Source organism: Barbus barbus, assembly GCF_936440315.1.
Source record: "Barbus barbus genome assembly, chromosome: 31".
Classification (NCBI taxonomy): Eukaryota; Metazoa; Chordata; class Actinopteri; order Cypriniformes; family Cyprinidae; genus Barbus; species Barbus barbus.
Window position 1 is genome coordinate 12,849,182 of NC_136759.1, and position 14,435 is coordinate 12,863,616.

The following is a 14,435-nucleotide window of genomic DNA, read 5'->3' on the forward strand; positions in this document are numbered from 1 at the left end:
TTCTTTGTTGATCTAAGAAAAACACACATTTGCACTAATATTTGCACAAGTAATGTCCCTGAGCAGGCCTTGATTGTTGACTGTATATTTGCTTTGTCCCGTGATCCATAGCACTTTTCACTGACTCATGAATATAAAAGGACTACTGGGCTGAAAGTTCCAGTGCAGTTGACCATAGTGATGGGACACCGACTTCACCTCCACCTCCTGCTCCACACATGCTAATGGGGAAAAGGTGGCCTGCTACTCTGAGGTCTAAAGTTTAACCAATAGCGCCACCTAGAGACAAACATGTTCTGTCCAAAGTGAGGTCAGGACAATCTAATTAGAAGACTGTAATTCACTGCATTTTATCCCCTCATATTTTACACAAATCGAAATAATGCAATGGTTGAATAATGCTGAAAAATTTGAAGGTAAGAATATGGGGCTTCCAAACTGAGAAGAAAGAATGAATAGGATTTAATAAATTAGTACAGAAAAAAACTTGAGAAATTACTCATAAATAATAACTTAAAATAATAATAAAAAATAAGTAGATCAATGTCAAAGTCCACAATGTTTTATTTTATAATAACAAATAAAAAAAATTCATTAATTAATCAATCATAAATTAATAAGTTATATATACTTGTTCTAAACTCTTTGCATAAATCCTCTTTATAATATTACTGCACCCAAGCTCAGTCACAGCTCACAGGCACAAGTTTTGTGGCATGGCTTGGCATCAGTTCAGTATTGTGCGGTTGATACAGAACATCCATCAGGAATATTTTGATGTACTAAGATATGCACCATTTCCTTACAATCTTTTAGTAACCCGATGCAAAAATCATCTGTGCCTGGAGGTGTATACTATGTACACAATGACTCATCCTCAATGGAGTCTCCCATAGTATTTCTTAGTAAGGACAGATATGTGAAGGATTTCACTTAGGGCAATGGCTATCATTAGCTTTCAGCAACTTCTTATTAAAAGGACTCTCAATCTGCGACACACACCTTACAATGAGCCATTGTGACTGGACTGGATATCCGGAGAAACAAACATGACTATATGTAAAATTGAAAAGCGATCAGATAACTGCCTATCAAAATGAGCCAAGATGCTCGTTCAAGGGCGGGTTGAGGGCAATGCTACCATAGTTTTACTGTATTTTTCCATTAAACCCAAGAAACAGTTGGAGCCATGGCCTAGTGACAAAGTCATGGTGCTCAAGCAGGAAAGAATCATAAAATGAAATGAAATGGAATAAATCCTGAATATAAATAAAAATCAAGGTGCAAAATCCAGCAGGTAATGAATAACAGCCCTTATAATGACTAAAGCACGTTGTGATGTGGCTGTCTAAATGCGCTAAGAATTATGAGCCCGTCCTGCGCCTTCTGAATAGCATGGCTCTTCTCATCTTTAAGGTATGTAACTGTACCTGTTCAGTGCTTGGGGTATTTCATTTAAAAGAGACCAAGGGCCTTGTTGACCTCAATTCACTTCAAGAGTGACAGACATGAACAAGATCAATGAGCAGCACTAAATATTCCACTATGTGTTAAGAAGAGACAAGAGGGAAGAAAGAGAAGGAAGGATAGAGAGCAAAAAGAGGGAGAAATGACAGTGACCTATGTGCCTGGGGGTATATTCATCAGAAGACACACAATGGCTGCTTTTCAGAACAACAGATCTTAAGGGCCAAGCAGACAGTACCGCTTACAGAACAAGATGAGGTTACATGAAGGTTACATAAAAAGGTGACATGACTGACACCGCCATCTCCTTCTCAAATGGGCCTTATTTTACACATTTTTTCCCCCTGAAAACTTAAATTTTTCACCCTTAGAATTAAAGGAACAGTCCACTTTTTTGGAAATAGGCTCATTTTACAACTTACAGCTTTGGTTATCAGTGCAGTTTGGTTTATATAAATGATCTGGGTGATCTAAGAAGAGAACTTTGCATTGTGAACATAATAAATCAGCATTGTAATTTGTAAATCTAACAGTTTTAATTCAAAAAGGCAAGGGATAGCCACAATGCGTCCCCTTTAAGACCATGTAAACGCCTGCCAACCAAGTGCCTAGAGTTTTGTGCTTTGGTAGGACTCAGTGAGGCATCAAAATGAGGTGTTCACTTACCACTCGGATTAAACGACATGCAGGATATAGGCTTATCGTGTGCTGGAAAATGCGCAATCACTCCTTCTCCATCAGAATCCTCACTAACAAGAACCTGAAACATATACACCCAAAAAACACACAATAAAGCTACAGTAAGTTGACGGAGCTACATAAATAAAAGCTGACTTCTTGTTTACCTCACGTCTCAGTGTTTTAGACACATAGCTGGTCATTAACTCTACAGTGGCCTGTGCAATCTGATCTTCACAGTTACATAAGATTTAATCAGTTTTACAAAGATGTGTTTTGGCATTTTGTTTAAAACAACGTGTGTTCCAAGTTGTGCTCCATTGTATGGAGCTGAAAAGGTTTCCATGTGTGTTTTTTTTTTTTTATGATCATCATCCATTCTCCATGTCATTCAGCATTAAACATGTTGCCCTCTTGCGGGTGCTTAACAATTATCCTTGTGTCTACTTTAATCCACACTGGAAGATTTTAGCTTTAAATGACGCATGTTCTGCAAAATAGTTTCATTATGGAAATCAAATAGACATTTTTTAAAAGATGTCCGCAAATATGTTGGTGTATCTTATGAACACGGCTTCAAAGAAATAAAGACTAACCCACATGACCACTGTGATCAATGTGCATATTCTGCCAAAGCCCACATTGCAACAGTTCTATATTAGACAGGAAGAAAAAGTGCCATGTTGAAGGAGTTAAAACAAACACAGCAGGAAGAAACTCTATAGTATCTCTTCACGTTTTGATACCCAAAAGAGATTAATAGCTCCCAGTTAAAAGAACTGTAACATGAATCCGTAATTCATCCACTCATGTACATTACTACAGGAAAACAAAAGAAAGAAAGAAAGAAAGAAAGAAAGAAAGAATGAATGAAAAAACAATGTCCATTTTTTCTTTATTTATTCAATAAACAAAACAAAAACAAAAAGTAAAAAGTAAAAAAAGCAATTTTTTTTTTAATAATTCAATAAAGAAAATTTAAAATATATGAAAAACAAAACAAAAAATAAAAATAAACAAGAAAATGTACAAAAGTAAAAATAAAACAAAAACACAAAATAATGAGAATGTTCATTTTTATTTATTTAATAAACCAAATATGAAATTAAAAATCAGAAGTAAAACTTTTTTTGCATTTCAAATATCAAAAATTTCTCCAAAATGGGTGTAAATATTAAAATTCAATATAAATTCTGATATCTTTCAAATAGCCTATTAAACTCGAAAGCAAAAAAGAAAGAAAAAGGAGAGTGTGTTGCTCATAAGGGGCTATTCTCTGGTCAGTGGTCCTCTGTTAAGTTTGCTCATGAAAGAGATTATAACTAAGCCCAGACATGAGACAGCCGGAGAGAAGAGTGATAAATCTAGCAGAGTGTTGCATTAAGGAGCAAGGCAGCTTTTAATAGGATCCAGTCCAAACAGAAAACAGCCTTGCTCTAAAACCCAGACATTTATTTCAGACTGCAAAAAATGCCCCTGTGACACAAACCAGATCACTTTTATTAGGGGCAAAAACAGACAATGTTGTTCTGTACAGGAATATACTATTGCTTTTGAAAAGTATTAGTGTGCGGATAGCTCCAAAGAGCAACTTCTTGCAGGAAATACAGAGCTGCAAGAGCTGGATGATGATGATGAGGGGGTGGGGCGTGTCCCCTGAGACTGGGAGTGGGGTAGATGGGAAAAAATGCCAAGACCACTGCTGGAGTCACGGGAGAATGGCACTGACAGTAAATTCCAAAAAATGCTTTGTGTGAACATTGAAAACATAACTAGTCCGCTTTGGGAGGAGCACAGCTTCTTGTGAGGTTGGCTTTGGAACGGATGGCGATATAAAACACAGGAAACCTCTCTTAGAAAGTGTTGACTCTGGTAAATCAGAGTGGTATAGGTTAATAAATAAGCACAATAAATCACACCTCTAAATAAGAGTAACATGTCAATCGGGTCGCGGTAGACTCTCTGGGGAATCGAGGGTTTAACTATCACATTTTTAACAACCCACTAAATGGGAGGATCTATTTACATGGGTCAGAATCAACAGGATAGCGAAACCTGTTCCAACTTAACCTTTCTCCAAGTAAAAATCCTTGAACAGAAGAACTGCAAATATTAAAAGTTAGCCTTTAAACTTAGTGCTCTATTAAAGTGCTCATGTGTCACACACCTACATGTCCTCTTTTAACACACATTCATGCCTTGGTGGAAAAGGAAAAAAAAAAAATGCTTTTTCCGCAATGCTTCTGCAATGACCTGCCTGTGATCTCATGCTAAAAGGCTATGGTTGTGCCAGCCAAGGGGGAAACAGCCACAGGAAGTGGCTAAATCATGAGATCAGGAGACTGCGGCCTGGCACGGAGTCTGTGAACGAACGGTGAAGCATGTGCTCTTATGACAAGGTGATGACAAACCCCCTGGGCCACAAGAAGCACTAATACTGAACGAGTTATGAATGGGATTAATGGATTATTTATCTCGGAGAAAAGGGGAATGAATCCGGGTTCTTTCGGATCAAGGTCAGATGGATGAAGAAAGTACCATAAACAGACACACTGTTGTGATACTGTTGCGTGCTAGAAATCCCATCATTCACAAACCTCCATCCCTGGAAAAAAATACACATTATTATGTATGAGTGAGCATTTCGTACCTGTCCTTCTCCCACAGTGTGTGTGTCTATGATGGTGACCACACCAGGCTGGTGAGGGCTGCGGCGGGTGCCACTATGGGCAGTGCCCTCCTCATCAGGTGCCCCTGATGGCAGTGTACCGGTGAGCTGGGTCACGACCTTCCCCACCATTGTCAGGCCCGTCTTCAACGTCTGACAGGAAGTCAGAAACACAACAAAAAGCTGTAGTGGTTTATGATATTGACGCACATAAATTTTTAAATACCAAAACACAGAAACTAAAATTTAATTTTTACAAAAAACTACGAAAATAAAGTTTGGGCAGTTAAATTCATCTTTGGAACACAAATTAAGATATTTTTCCTGAAATCTGAGAGTTGCATAGACAGCAACGCAAATGACACATTCAAGGCCCAGTCAGCAGCACCACATAAATGCTCCGTGGTACTCTCGTGAACATGTGTCGGAGACTGACACGGAAGAGAGGAAATTGTTGAATAAAGTCATTACTTTTGTTTTCTTTGCACACAAAAAGTATTCTCGTAGCTTCGTAAAAGTACAGTTGAACCACTGATGTCACATGGAGTATTTTAACGATGTCCTTATACCTTGCTGGGCCTTAAACATTTCAGCTGCATTGCTGTCTATGCAGGGTCAGAACGCTCTCAGATTTCAGCAAAACTATCTTAATTTGTGTTCCAAAGATGAACGAAGGTCTTACAGGTTTGGAATGCCATGAGGGTGAGTAATCAATAGCAGAATTTTCATTTTTGGGTGACCTATCCCTTTAAAGATCCATCAATGTGATAAATGTTAATACAAGTCATTCCCAAGTTGCTGAGAACACGACACCTTGAACAGCATACTAAATTTAATTAGTTTTAGCTTTTCTAAATATGAAGTTGGAAAAAATAAAGTAAAAAAAAAAAAAAAAAATAGTTTGCAAAGGGTTGAAAGAAAAACATAATTCAGCAACATTTGTGCCAACTAAACATAAGTACTATTGCAACACTCAAATCAATACAGCAAACAATGTTCGCACATAGAGATTTTGTTGAGCAATGACCTAAAAAACATGTTTGCATCCAGTGTTGTTTGAGGCAATGTCAACAGACAGGTGTGTGAGTTAGCCGTGTAGGCTAACGGTTAGTGTTTGTGTGAGTGAGTGTCGATGTTTACTCTGAGCAGAGTGCTGAGAAGAGATGTCCAATTTCTGGCACGGCAGTCAGTGCAGTGTCTGCCACCAGCCAGGCAGCCCCCTCCCCTCGCCGACCCTGATCAATGGGGACTGTTTGGATTAGAACTAAAAACTCTAACTGCAGTGATTAGAAAACACATTAGTGTTGATCAATTAGGAGGCAAACGCTTCTCTTAATAATTGATGGGGCAAAGCAATTTACACACAGTCAGTTAGTGGGCTTGTCAGAGCATTCTCCAAAGGGCCCAACAAACACAGGCGCCACGAGGTATTGACGCTGCCGCTTGGCCTGAATGCCTGATTAAGCTCTCTGGGGCCTTGGCAGACAGACCCACACATAGAGCAATGCTCACTCCATTAAGTGAGAACTAGAGGAGACCCTACTTAAGCTGTGCTATCCACTTACCCCAAACACAGTTCACAATGGCAGAGGTCTGAAAACAGAGCCCTGGGGCACCCCGCTCATGCAGACTTGCGGCTGGCACAATGACATCTCTCTTTTGGTCACATCACACTCATTTACACAATCTGTGCCTTGCAAGAATTCAATTTTGCAAAAGGCACCCTCCCCCTCCTTTTTTGTGATTGTGTTACAGGATTGATGGGAGATGGCCCCCTGGCCCCCAGACGGCTGCACTCAGAGCCACTCAGCACAGGGACCGTGTGTCAGAGCGGAGGAGATGGTTATAAATCACAGCCCCGTCTGCAGACGGCCTGTCTGCGTATCAAGGCTTTTTTAACCTTGTTTTCCTCTCTGCTAACCTTTGCTATGCTCCTTTTGATGTATACCGCCATTAAAGCTAATGGCACTTCTCTCACGTAAGCCGTTAGCGCTCGTTAGGCGGTGATCAGGCCGACGGCCGGGGAATACAGATGTGGGCTTAATAAATCAATTAAGCAACAAGGAGAGGAGACTGGAACCATAAGAAAGGTTAAGCACCAAGGTTCTGGCACCACTAAATGAACTCTAGTGGGTCTCTGAATCACTGAGGACTATGCCAAGACCGCTCTGGGATGCTATATGGTGAATAAAGTGAGTGGAACAGCACACATTATGAGCTTCATTTAAAGCGGAGCAAACAGGAAAGAAAGCATGACTGAAAATACACAAGTAAGTGCAAAGAAAAAACACAATTGCAAGAGCCAGATACAACTTAAAAGGTTTAAGCTGATTCCTTGCCTTGGAAACAGGTTTATCATGAATTAATGTGACACAGCTAAGGATTACTGGGCCAATCGTGTCTTTAAAATAAAAATGTGATGATACTGAATGTCCTTAATGCGTTTTAAATAAAAAAATAAAAAAAAACTTTAAAAAGTTTGGCCAGTGTAATGAACAGTATTGATTTCATCACCATATTGAATGATTTTTAAATCGCAGTGTACCAACAGTTATAAATGTCAGATTTTACAAAAGAATGGCTGGTTTTAATCATATAAAACAAAATTAATAATGCTCATAAGAACGAGAAATCAGCAAGACACAACTGAAATAATCTGTGCATAAATCATGCCACAAGTGTTGGTCAAACGTGTGGACTAATGTGTCAAAGTGGCCTCAAATCATATTTGGACACTAAAACCACTAAAAATATATGAATTTAGAATGGATGGATTAGACAAATAAATAACGCTTTTCTCTAAACTAGACAGGTTTTAACATTTTACCCTGAATAACCCATTAATGTAAGATGACCAGAAAGTACTTTTAGTGTAATTTTTTTTAGAATTAATACCTACCAAACATTTTTTTTTTTTTTTTTGGTGAAATGCATTACTATAAAAGTTTACTTATTCTATCTATCTGACATTTATTTATGGCTTTGGTGAGCAAATACTTCTTCACACAACTACCACGTGTTGAAGCCTGTGACTTGTCACAGCAACGGTAAGAAGCGCATACTCACTTTAGCAGCACTGATGACAGTGGCAGTGTAGGACTGGGCATTATCTCCACAGGCCCCACCACGGGACTGATGACACCGGATCAGCTACACACACACACACACACAAGAGACAGAACAGAGTCACATTATCATCCAGAACCGTTCAGCTCCCCAGCACTCATTAACCCACAGAGGCCTGTCACAGCTCGCGCCAGGACGTCTGCAGGCGGGCACGGCGAGTAAGAGGAGGAGGAGGATTCCATTAGGACAACAAACAGTTCTTCAGCCCCATTCTACGACGCACTCCCTCTAGGGTCCATGTCCCAGACCTATACAACACTTCAACTGCCATTGGCCAGAAACTCATTACCTTTGCCCAGACACACTGTCCCATCTGTTCCTTATTAAGCAGCAAGTGGCCTCTCTAAGGCAAACAAACCGCACCCATTACATAAATGATGGTGAATCAAGGGTCTACTTAATAATAATAATATGTTATATTATATTGTTAGCTCATATTGATATGACACACATTGTCTTTATAATGATATGTGCAATTCGTAAGAAATAAAAATATTCATAAGATTGCTGCAGTTTGATTTAAAGTTAAGCAAAGCAAAAAAACTATCAGCAACAACTCCATCTTAAGGAAGGCCTAAACGATTAGACTGACTATTAGGTGTTGTTGAGGGTTTACAAAGGGCATGTTCTTGTGCTTAAAAACATCTGGATGGGGCACAACAAAATGTGCTACTAAACTAAACTAAATAAAATAAAATGTTGGTGTCTTTCTTAAGAAAAAAAAATAAAAAATTGGGTGCGTCTGGGGTTGTTTAAAATACTAGGTGTACTACCTTGTTCTCAGCATAGGCCAACCACCGGCTTCCCAGAGCTATAGGGTTGAGGTTGGGCCCTGGACAGGGGTAGCAGCCTGCAACACAAAGGGAAACACACAAATATAATAAGAGATAAACTAAATAACAGCACAATGAACACATAAATGATCCATCATAGCAGCATCTTGCCCACGACTGTGTTTTACTAGAGCTTAGGGTTAGAGTAATACCAGAGGTTAAATAAGGGTTATGGCATTTTGTGACAGTAGGATGGCTCCTCAGCTTATTAACTGCCAGACAGATTGACCCATGAGAGCAATACAGCCATATAATCTGTACTGATTCCACATGCCAGGATAATGCAGCTGTACATCACATGTGGGACACATACAAACAGGGCAAACATGCAAGCAAATGCAAATCAGAAAAAGTCTTAAACCTAATAAATAAACACAGAAACACCAAACATCTTTCTCTGCCTTTGCACACGGAAAGGTTATGCAAGTGCATATCACAGTGTGAAGTACGCTGACAGTAATTTATAGCATGGAGTGAATATAAAATATACACAGACAGTAATTTAGGGTGTAGAGACTGGATCTGAAACTCGGGTGAATGGGGCTTGAGGTAAGCCACAAGCTCAGTAATGCAAAAGCCTTTTGTGCCATTCCAAAGTGGAGGGAGCCAATGCAGTGAGATAACGTATGTTTAACACATCCTGTGAGCTGGGCTTGGGGGATTTTCACCATTGTTTTGTGATCTCACAGCCAGAAAGAGAAGACTTATTCAACGCTTCCACCCAGGCCAGTAGGACACATAGACCCGGTTTCACAGACAGGATTAGGCCATAGTTAATTTAGGACATTTAAGTAATTTTTATAAACATGCTTAGAAAAAAACATTACTAGGGTGCATCTTGAGACAAGGCACTGATATATTTTAAGATCAGTCAGTGCAAGTTTATTTCAGTTGAAACAGCTGAGACTTACATTTTAGTCTGGGACTAGGCTTAAGCCTTGTCTGTGGAACCGGGGGATAGTGTATAAAAGAACTCCATATTTTGTATTGTTCAATGTCTTTGACAGTGTTATTTTAGTATCCCAGAGATACTATTATAGATTTTATAATGATTTCGAATTAGTTTATTTTTCTATTTTCTGTTTTCATTTTAATTTCAGTTTGTTTTAGAAATTTTGTTTGTGTATTCTTGGCATTTTTATATATTTTTTTGTTTGTGTGTTTTTTTTCAGCTTTAAGTTTGTTTGTTTTAGTACACTAGTTAAACTAATCGAAAATGAGAAATATTTTCTTGTTAACTAGCTGATTTTTTTTATTTTCCTTTTTTCCTTATTTTAATTTCAGTTAACATTTATATTATTTCACATACTGTATTTTGCTAAAAAAAAAAAGTTTTGTTGATAGATATTTGATAGATATGATATTTTATCATTATATTGGGAAATAAATATTGAAATGTAATGTAATCCAATGAAATGTAAAATACAAATGAAATGTTTACAAACACTATGAACAGTTTCAGTTTCTATTTCAGTTATCCTCATTCCACAACAAATCTTTATAACTTAACAGTATTCAGAAAAGAGTAGGAATTAAAAATCTAAGTATAAAACAAACATAAATCATAGTGGCATTCATTATAAACAAAATTTGTTATAAAAGCCAAGTCTAAACTATTTTATTTAAAGCGAAATTAAAACTACCTGAGAAATGTGCTATATACAAATAAACTTAGGCTCACGTATGTTTCTCATCGGCACAAATCCAAATGTATGCTCTTTGCTTTGAAATACATGTTGCAGCATGTTAAAATGTGACTTATATTTCAGAAATTACAGTAAGGAACTTTTTTTATGATTTCAGTTTTCAGTTTTTTAATAGTTTAGTTAACTATGGACTTCAGTCTGTCACTTTAAAAAATTAATCTAGTCTTGTTCTTCCTATGTTGAGGAAGCTTTAGAGAAGCGATTAATGATGTAAAGGGTTATTGACCATGCCCGTTTCCTGTGGCGCAGATGTTGACAGGGAAGTCGGATAGACAATGAGAGCCATTAAAACAACACTAATGGCAATTTACAACAGACGATTGCTTAAGTGGGCAGCAGAGGCCTGGTTTCACATGGTGACATGGACAGTTTATTCTTCTGAAACCATATACGAAGACCAGTCACGCACATGAGAGTTGGGACCTTATGAGCATCATCTCCTTCAAGGGTGCAAAAAAGCCATTTGGATTTCGCCCGTGGTCTAGATTGGAGGAGAGGAAATTGCTCCTTATGTGCTAGAGCTGGGCTGAGTGACAATATGCATTTGTTTGCTATTGTTTACACTGCACGATGGCAGCTTGACACAGACGTTTCTGGTAATGTCCAGCTCTGACACACTATTAAAAAAAAGCCATTTGTGTAAACAAGCAGGCCTGTGGAGTTGTGGATGAGCTTTGATATCGTATAGCCATGAGGAGTGACACAGGGGAAAACGGCTCCATTGGTGTGACAGCACGTATGAGGGTTGTGTGGGGTTTTGTGGGTTTAATGAAGTCAGTGTGCAAAGAGGATTAATCAAGACTAGGTTTCCTGTTTTGCGAAGCTGCAGATCAAAGACGCAAAGAAGAGTTGCGTCGGAGACTAGAGAAGGTCAAGAAGGGTCAAGTTCAGCAGACACATCTATAACGTGAAGCACTTACTTGTGACAAAGAACTTTTTCATAAAGGTGCAGCTGTCAAAGGCAGCGATCTTTTCTTGAAGACTAACGATGAGGATCCTATGGTCATCAAGGTATAGAGATTGAGTCAGAAAAAAAGTGTATATTAACTTAATGCTGCTTTTAAAATTATTACGAGGTAAAATGCAGGACAAAATGTGTGTTAATGCACCTTTTGTTGCAGTGCAGATCATAGATGGGTGTTTTAAACTGTATGGACTTGACCATCTCTCCTGTCCTCAAGGAATAAAGATCCACACAACAATAAGGGGGACTTGTCCTGCAAAACACAGACAGAGCAGTGATTGGTTAGTCGAAATAGCTTTAATACTTAACCATATTATTTATATTTTTATATATTTATTTTATTTTTTACATATTTAAAAATTTATGTCAAATAATCAAGGAAATGAGTCTGAATGAATACTTTTATTCAGCAAGGATGCATTAAATTGATCAAAATTGATAGCAGAATCATTTCTGAGGAATAATGTGACACTGAAGACTGGATTAATGCTAAAAATTTATTTTAAAAGTAAATTTATTTTATTTTTTATTTTAAAGCTTATTTATTCAGCTTTCAGATAATGTATAAATCTCAATTTCGGAAAATTGACCCTTATGACTGGTTTTGTGGTCCAGGGTCACATATATTAAAACAGAAAAAGGTTATTTTGAATCAATAATATTTCACAGTATTACAGTTTTTTTTTTTCCTGTCAATTTGAAGTAAATACAGCCTTGTGTAAATACAGCCTTGGTGAACTGGAGAGACTTCATTCAAAACATTTTTTAAAATGTTTGTTGTTTAAAACAAAACAAAAAAACTAAGGATAGAAAAGAAAAGAAAAACAAAAAGCACTGCAAAGCACAGAAAAACAAAACAAAAACAAAGCAAAAAGCAAGATAAAATAAAACAAAAAAAACAAACAAAACAAACATCAAAGCAAAGTAAAACAAAATAAAACTAAAACAAAAAGGCTAGTACATTTTCATTGTAATTTGCAATAACACAAAACCTAACATTTAAGTTCCCAAAATACATTACAAGATCAAGACCCACCAGAAAACTCTCTCACACTGGCCATTCTGTAGTTATTTCCTCTCTACCTTCATCAAGGAGATGGGAGTTAAGTGAAAGCAGTGGCTGCTGCTTGTGATAAAGGCAGATATTAATCTTCATTAGGTGTTCTGCACTCAGCTGGCACAGCCTGGCCTGCCATATTAACCATCTTAACAGAATGTTTCTGGTAAGACGCTGTGCTGGGCACTTTGCTTTCCGCAGGATATTAGTCTTGTGGTAATAAACATGGCATCAGCATTGCCCAACCCAGTGGGTCTGGATCAGAAAACCAGTCTAACATGTCAGGTATTCTGTTGGAGCCGTAGCTAAGTGTACATAAGTTGCTCAAACATCAGTAATAAACTGAAGGATGTCAGGAGTCTAACTATAGACGAAACTGGAACCAAAGAGGCCAGATTATTGACACTGACGCGGAGCTGATCGAGCACTCCATGTAAATGAAGATGATCAATAGCTTGTGCTTCATTGACAAAACAATTGGCTTTGGAAGCAACCACTAATAATTTGCTGCGTCTGACTCTTAATTCGACCGACTGTCTGCCGCTTCAGAAGAAGTGATTATATCATGCATCATAGATTAGCATTAACATACAGTTTGGCAATAAAACGTATAGTGCATAGTGCTATTGGCTCTGTTACTAATGTAACACAGCTCCTGTGAAAAGTTTGACTCGGGTCTATTGACTGATGTTCTGATGTCAAAAAAGGCTAGATAGTTCCAATCCTGGATTCTGATTGGCCAATACAATACGCCAGCTATAATACACAATGCAATCAAATACGACGGAAAAACAACTATTTAGCTTTTTTTTTTTTATTGACTAATTTAACTTGACACAGTGCCTTAAAACCGCAATGTTCACTGCAGGATGCTCAAAAAAACTGAGACGCGACACACTGGCCAAAATCATCCATCTGCATATGTATGGATATATTAACGGTGCTGTAGAGGATATGAATACATAGATACAAGAGGGTTTTTACTATGCAAAACCAAACAAAAGAATAAAACATTCAAAAGAAAATGAGAAAAAAAAAGTGTAAGGATCAAGGATTTCATCGGCACTAAGAACATGTGGAAAATAAAACGCATCAAAACTGGAAACAAACAAACAAATACTTATTATTATTATGGAGAGGGAGAGAGAGAGAGACAGAGCGAGAGAGAAATAGAACAAATAGCCAATCATTAAGAGCCATCAATAATAAATATTCAAGCAGAAAAATGGCACTGAATTGAATGCAAAAAATGGCCAACAAAAGAAAGATGCGTTAATGTTTACAAGATAGCACAGCATTTTATACCTACTTGTTTAAACGTCTCATTTTAAAAACATCTCATTTTAAAAGCCCTTTTCTTTGTTTCCTCTTTTTTAATGTTGGAATATGTCATTTTACTCCTCATTAATAATTTACAAGCATGCAAACAGTGGATAAAACAGCGTGGACAGCATGTCGAGGAAAGAACTCTTTTTCCAAATATGCACATAGCAGTTTTTACAAAGCAGCCAAGACATCAAACCACAAATTGTGGAACATGGAAGTACTTAAACCATAAATGAAAAAAGCTGTGGTGTCTCTCAACATCCTATACTTTTGAGTTCTGATTCTGAGTGATGAAGAGCCAGGAAGGTTTTTAATTTGTCATTACTTTCACAGACAGTGAGTGATCTCTGAGTGAAGCCGTAACGATTGCAAATCCAGCCTGTACTTTAAGCGTGTTCCCAAACAGCTGCCATTTGAGCCACTTCTCCTCAGCGCTGCGGCTTGAGGTCAGGGTGGACATATTGCGCATAATGTTTTAAAGATAGCATGATAATGTCTTGGAGCAGGAGGCTCACTGTGTGTGTGTGATACACATCCCACTCTCAAAGTCTGGAAGGTCAAGCCAGCAGCTGAGGCTCAGTGTCTCAAATCCATCAGTGATTGATGGAAT

The 14,435-nt window shown here is 37.9% G+C and overlaps 1 protein-coding gene across 3 annotated transcripts in view; it reads right to left on the reverse strand.

Moving 5' to 3' along the window:
* LOC306851595 (BCAS3 microtubule associated cell migration factor-like) overlaps window positions 1-14,435 on the reverse strand; it is a 242,230-nt gene that overhangs the window by 196,588 nt on the left and 31,207 nt on the right. For all 3 annotated transcript variants that reach the window (XM_079387976.1, XM_079387977.1, XM_079387978.1), the window contains exons 8-13: window positions 11,588-11,695; window positions 11,399-11,475; window positions 8,713-8,789; window positions 7,880-7,963; window positions 4,796-4,966; window positions 2,134-2,227 (exon numbers count right to left, since the gene is read on the reverse strand). In XM_079387976.1, the coding sequence (XP_079244102.1) occupies window positions 2,134-2,227; window positions 4,796-4,966; window positions 7,880-7,963; window positions 8,713-8,789; window positions 11,399-11,475; window positions 11,588-11,695 (611 nt within the window). The remainder of the gene's footprint in view (window positions 1-2,133; window positions 2,228-4,795; window positions 4,967-7,879; window positions 7,964-8,712; window positions 8,790-11,398; window positions 11,476-11,587; window positions 11,696-14,435) is intronic.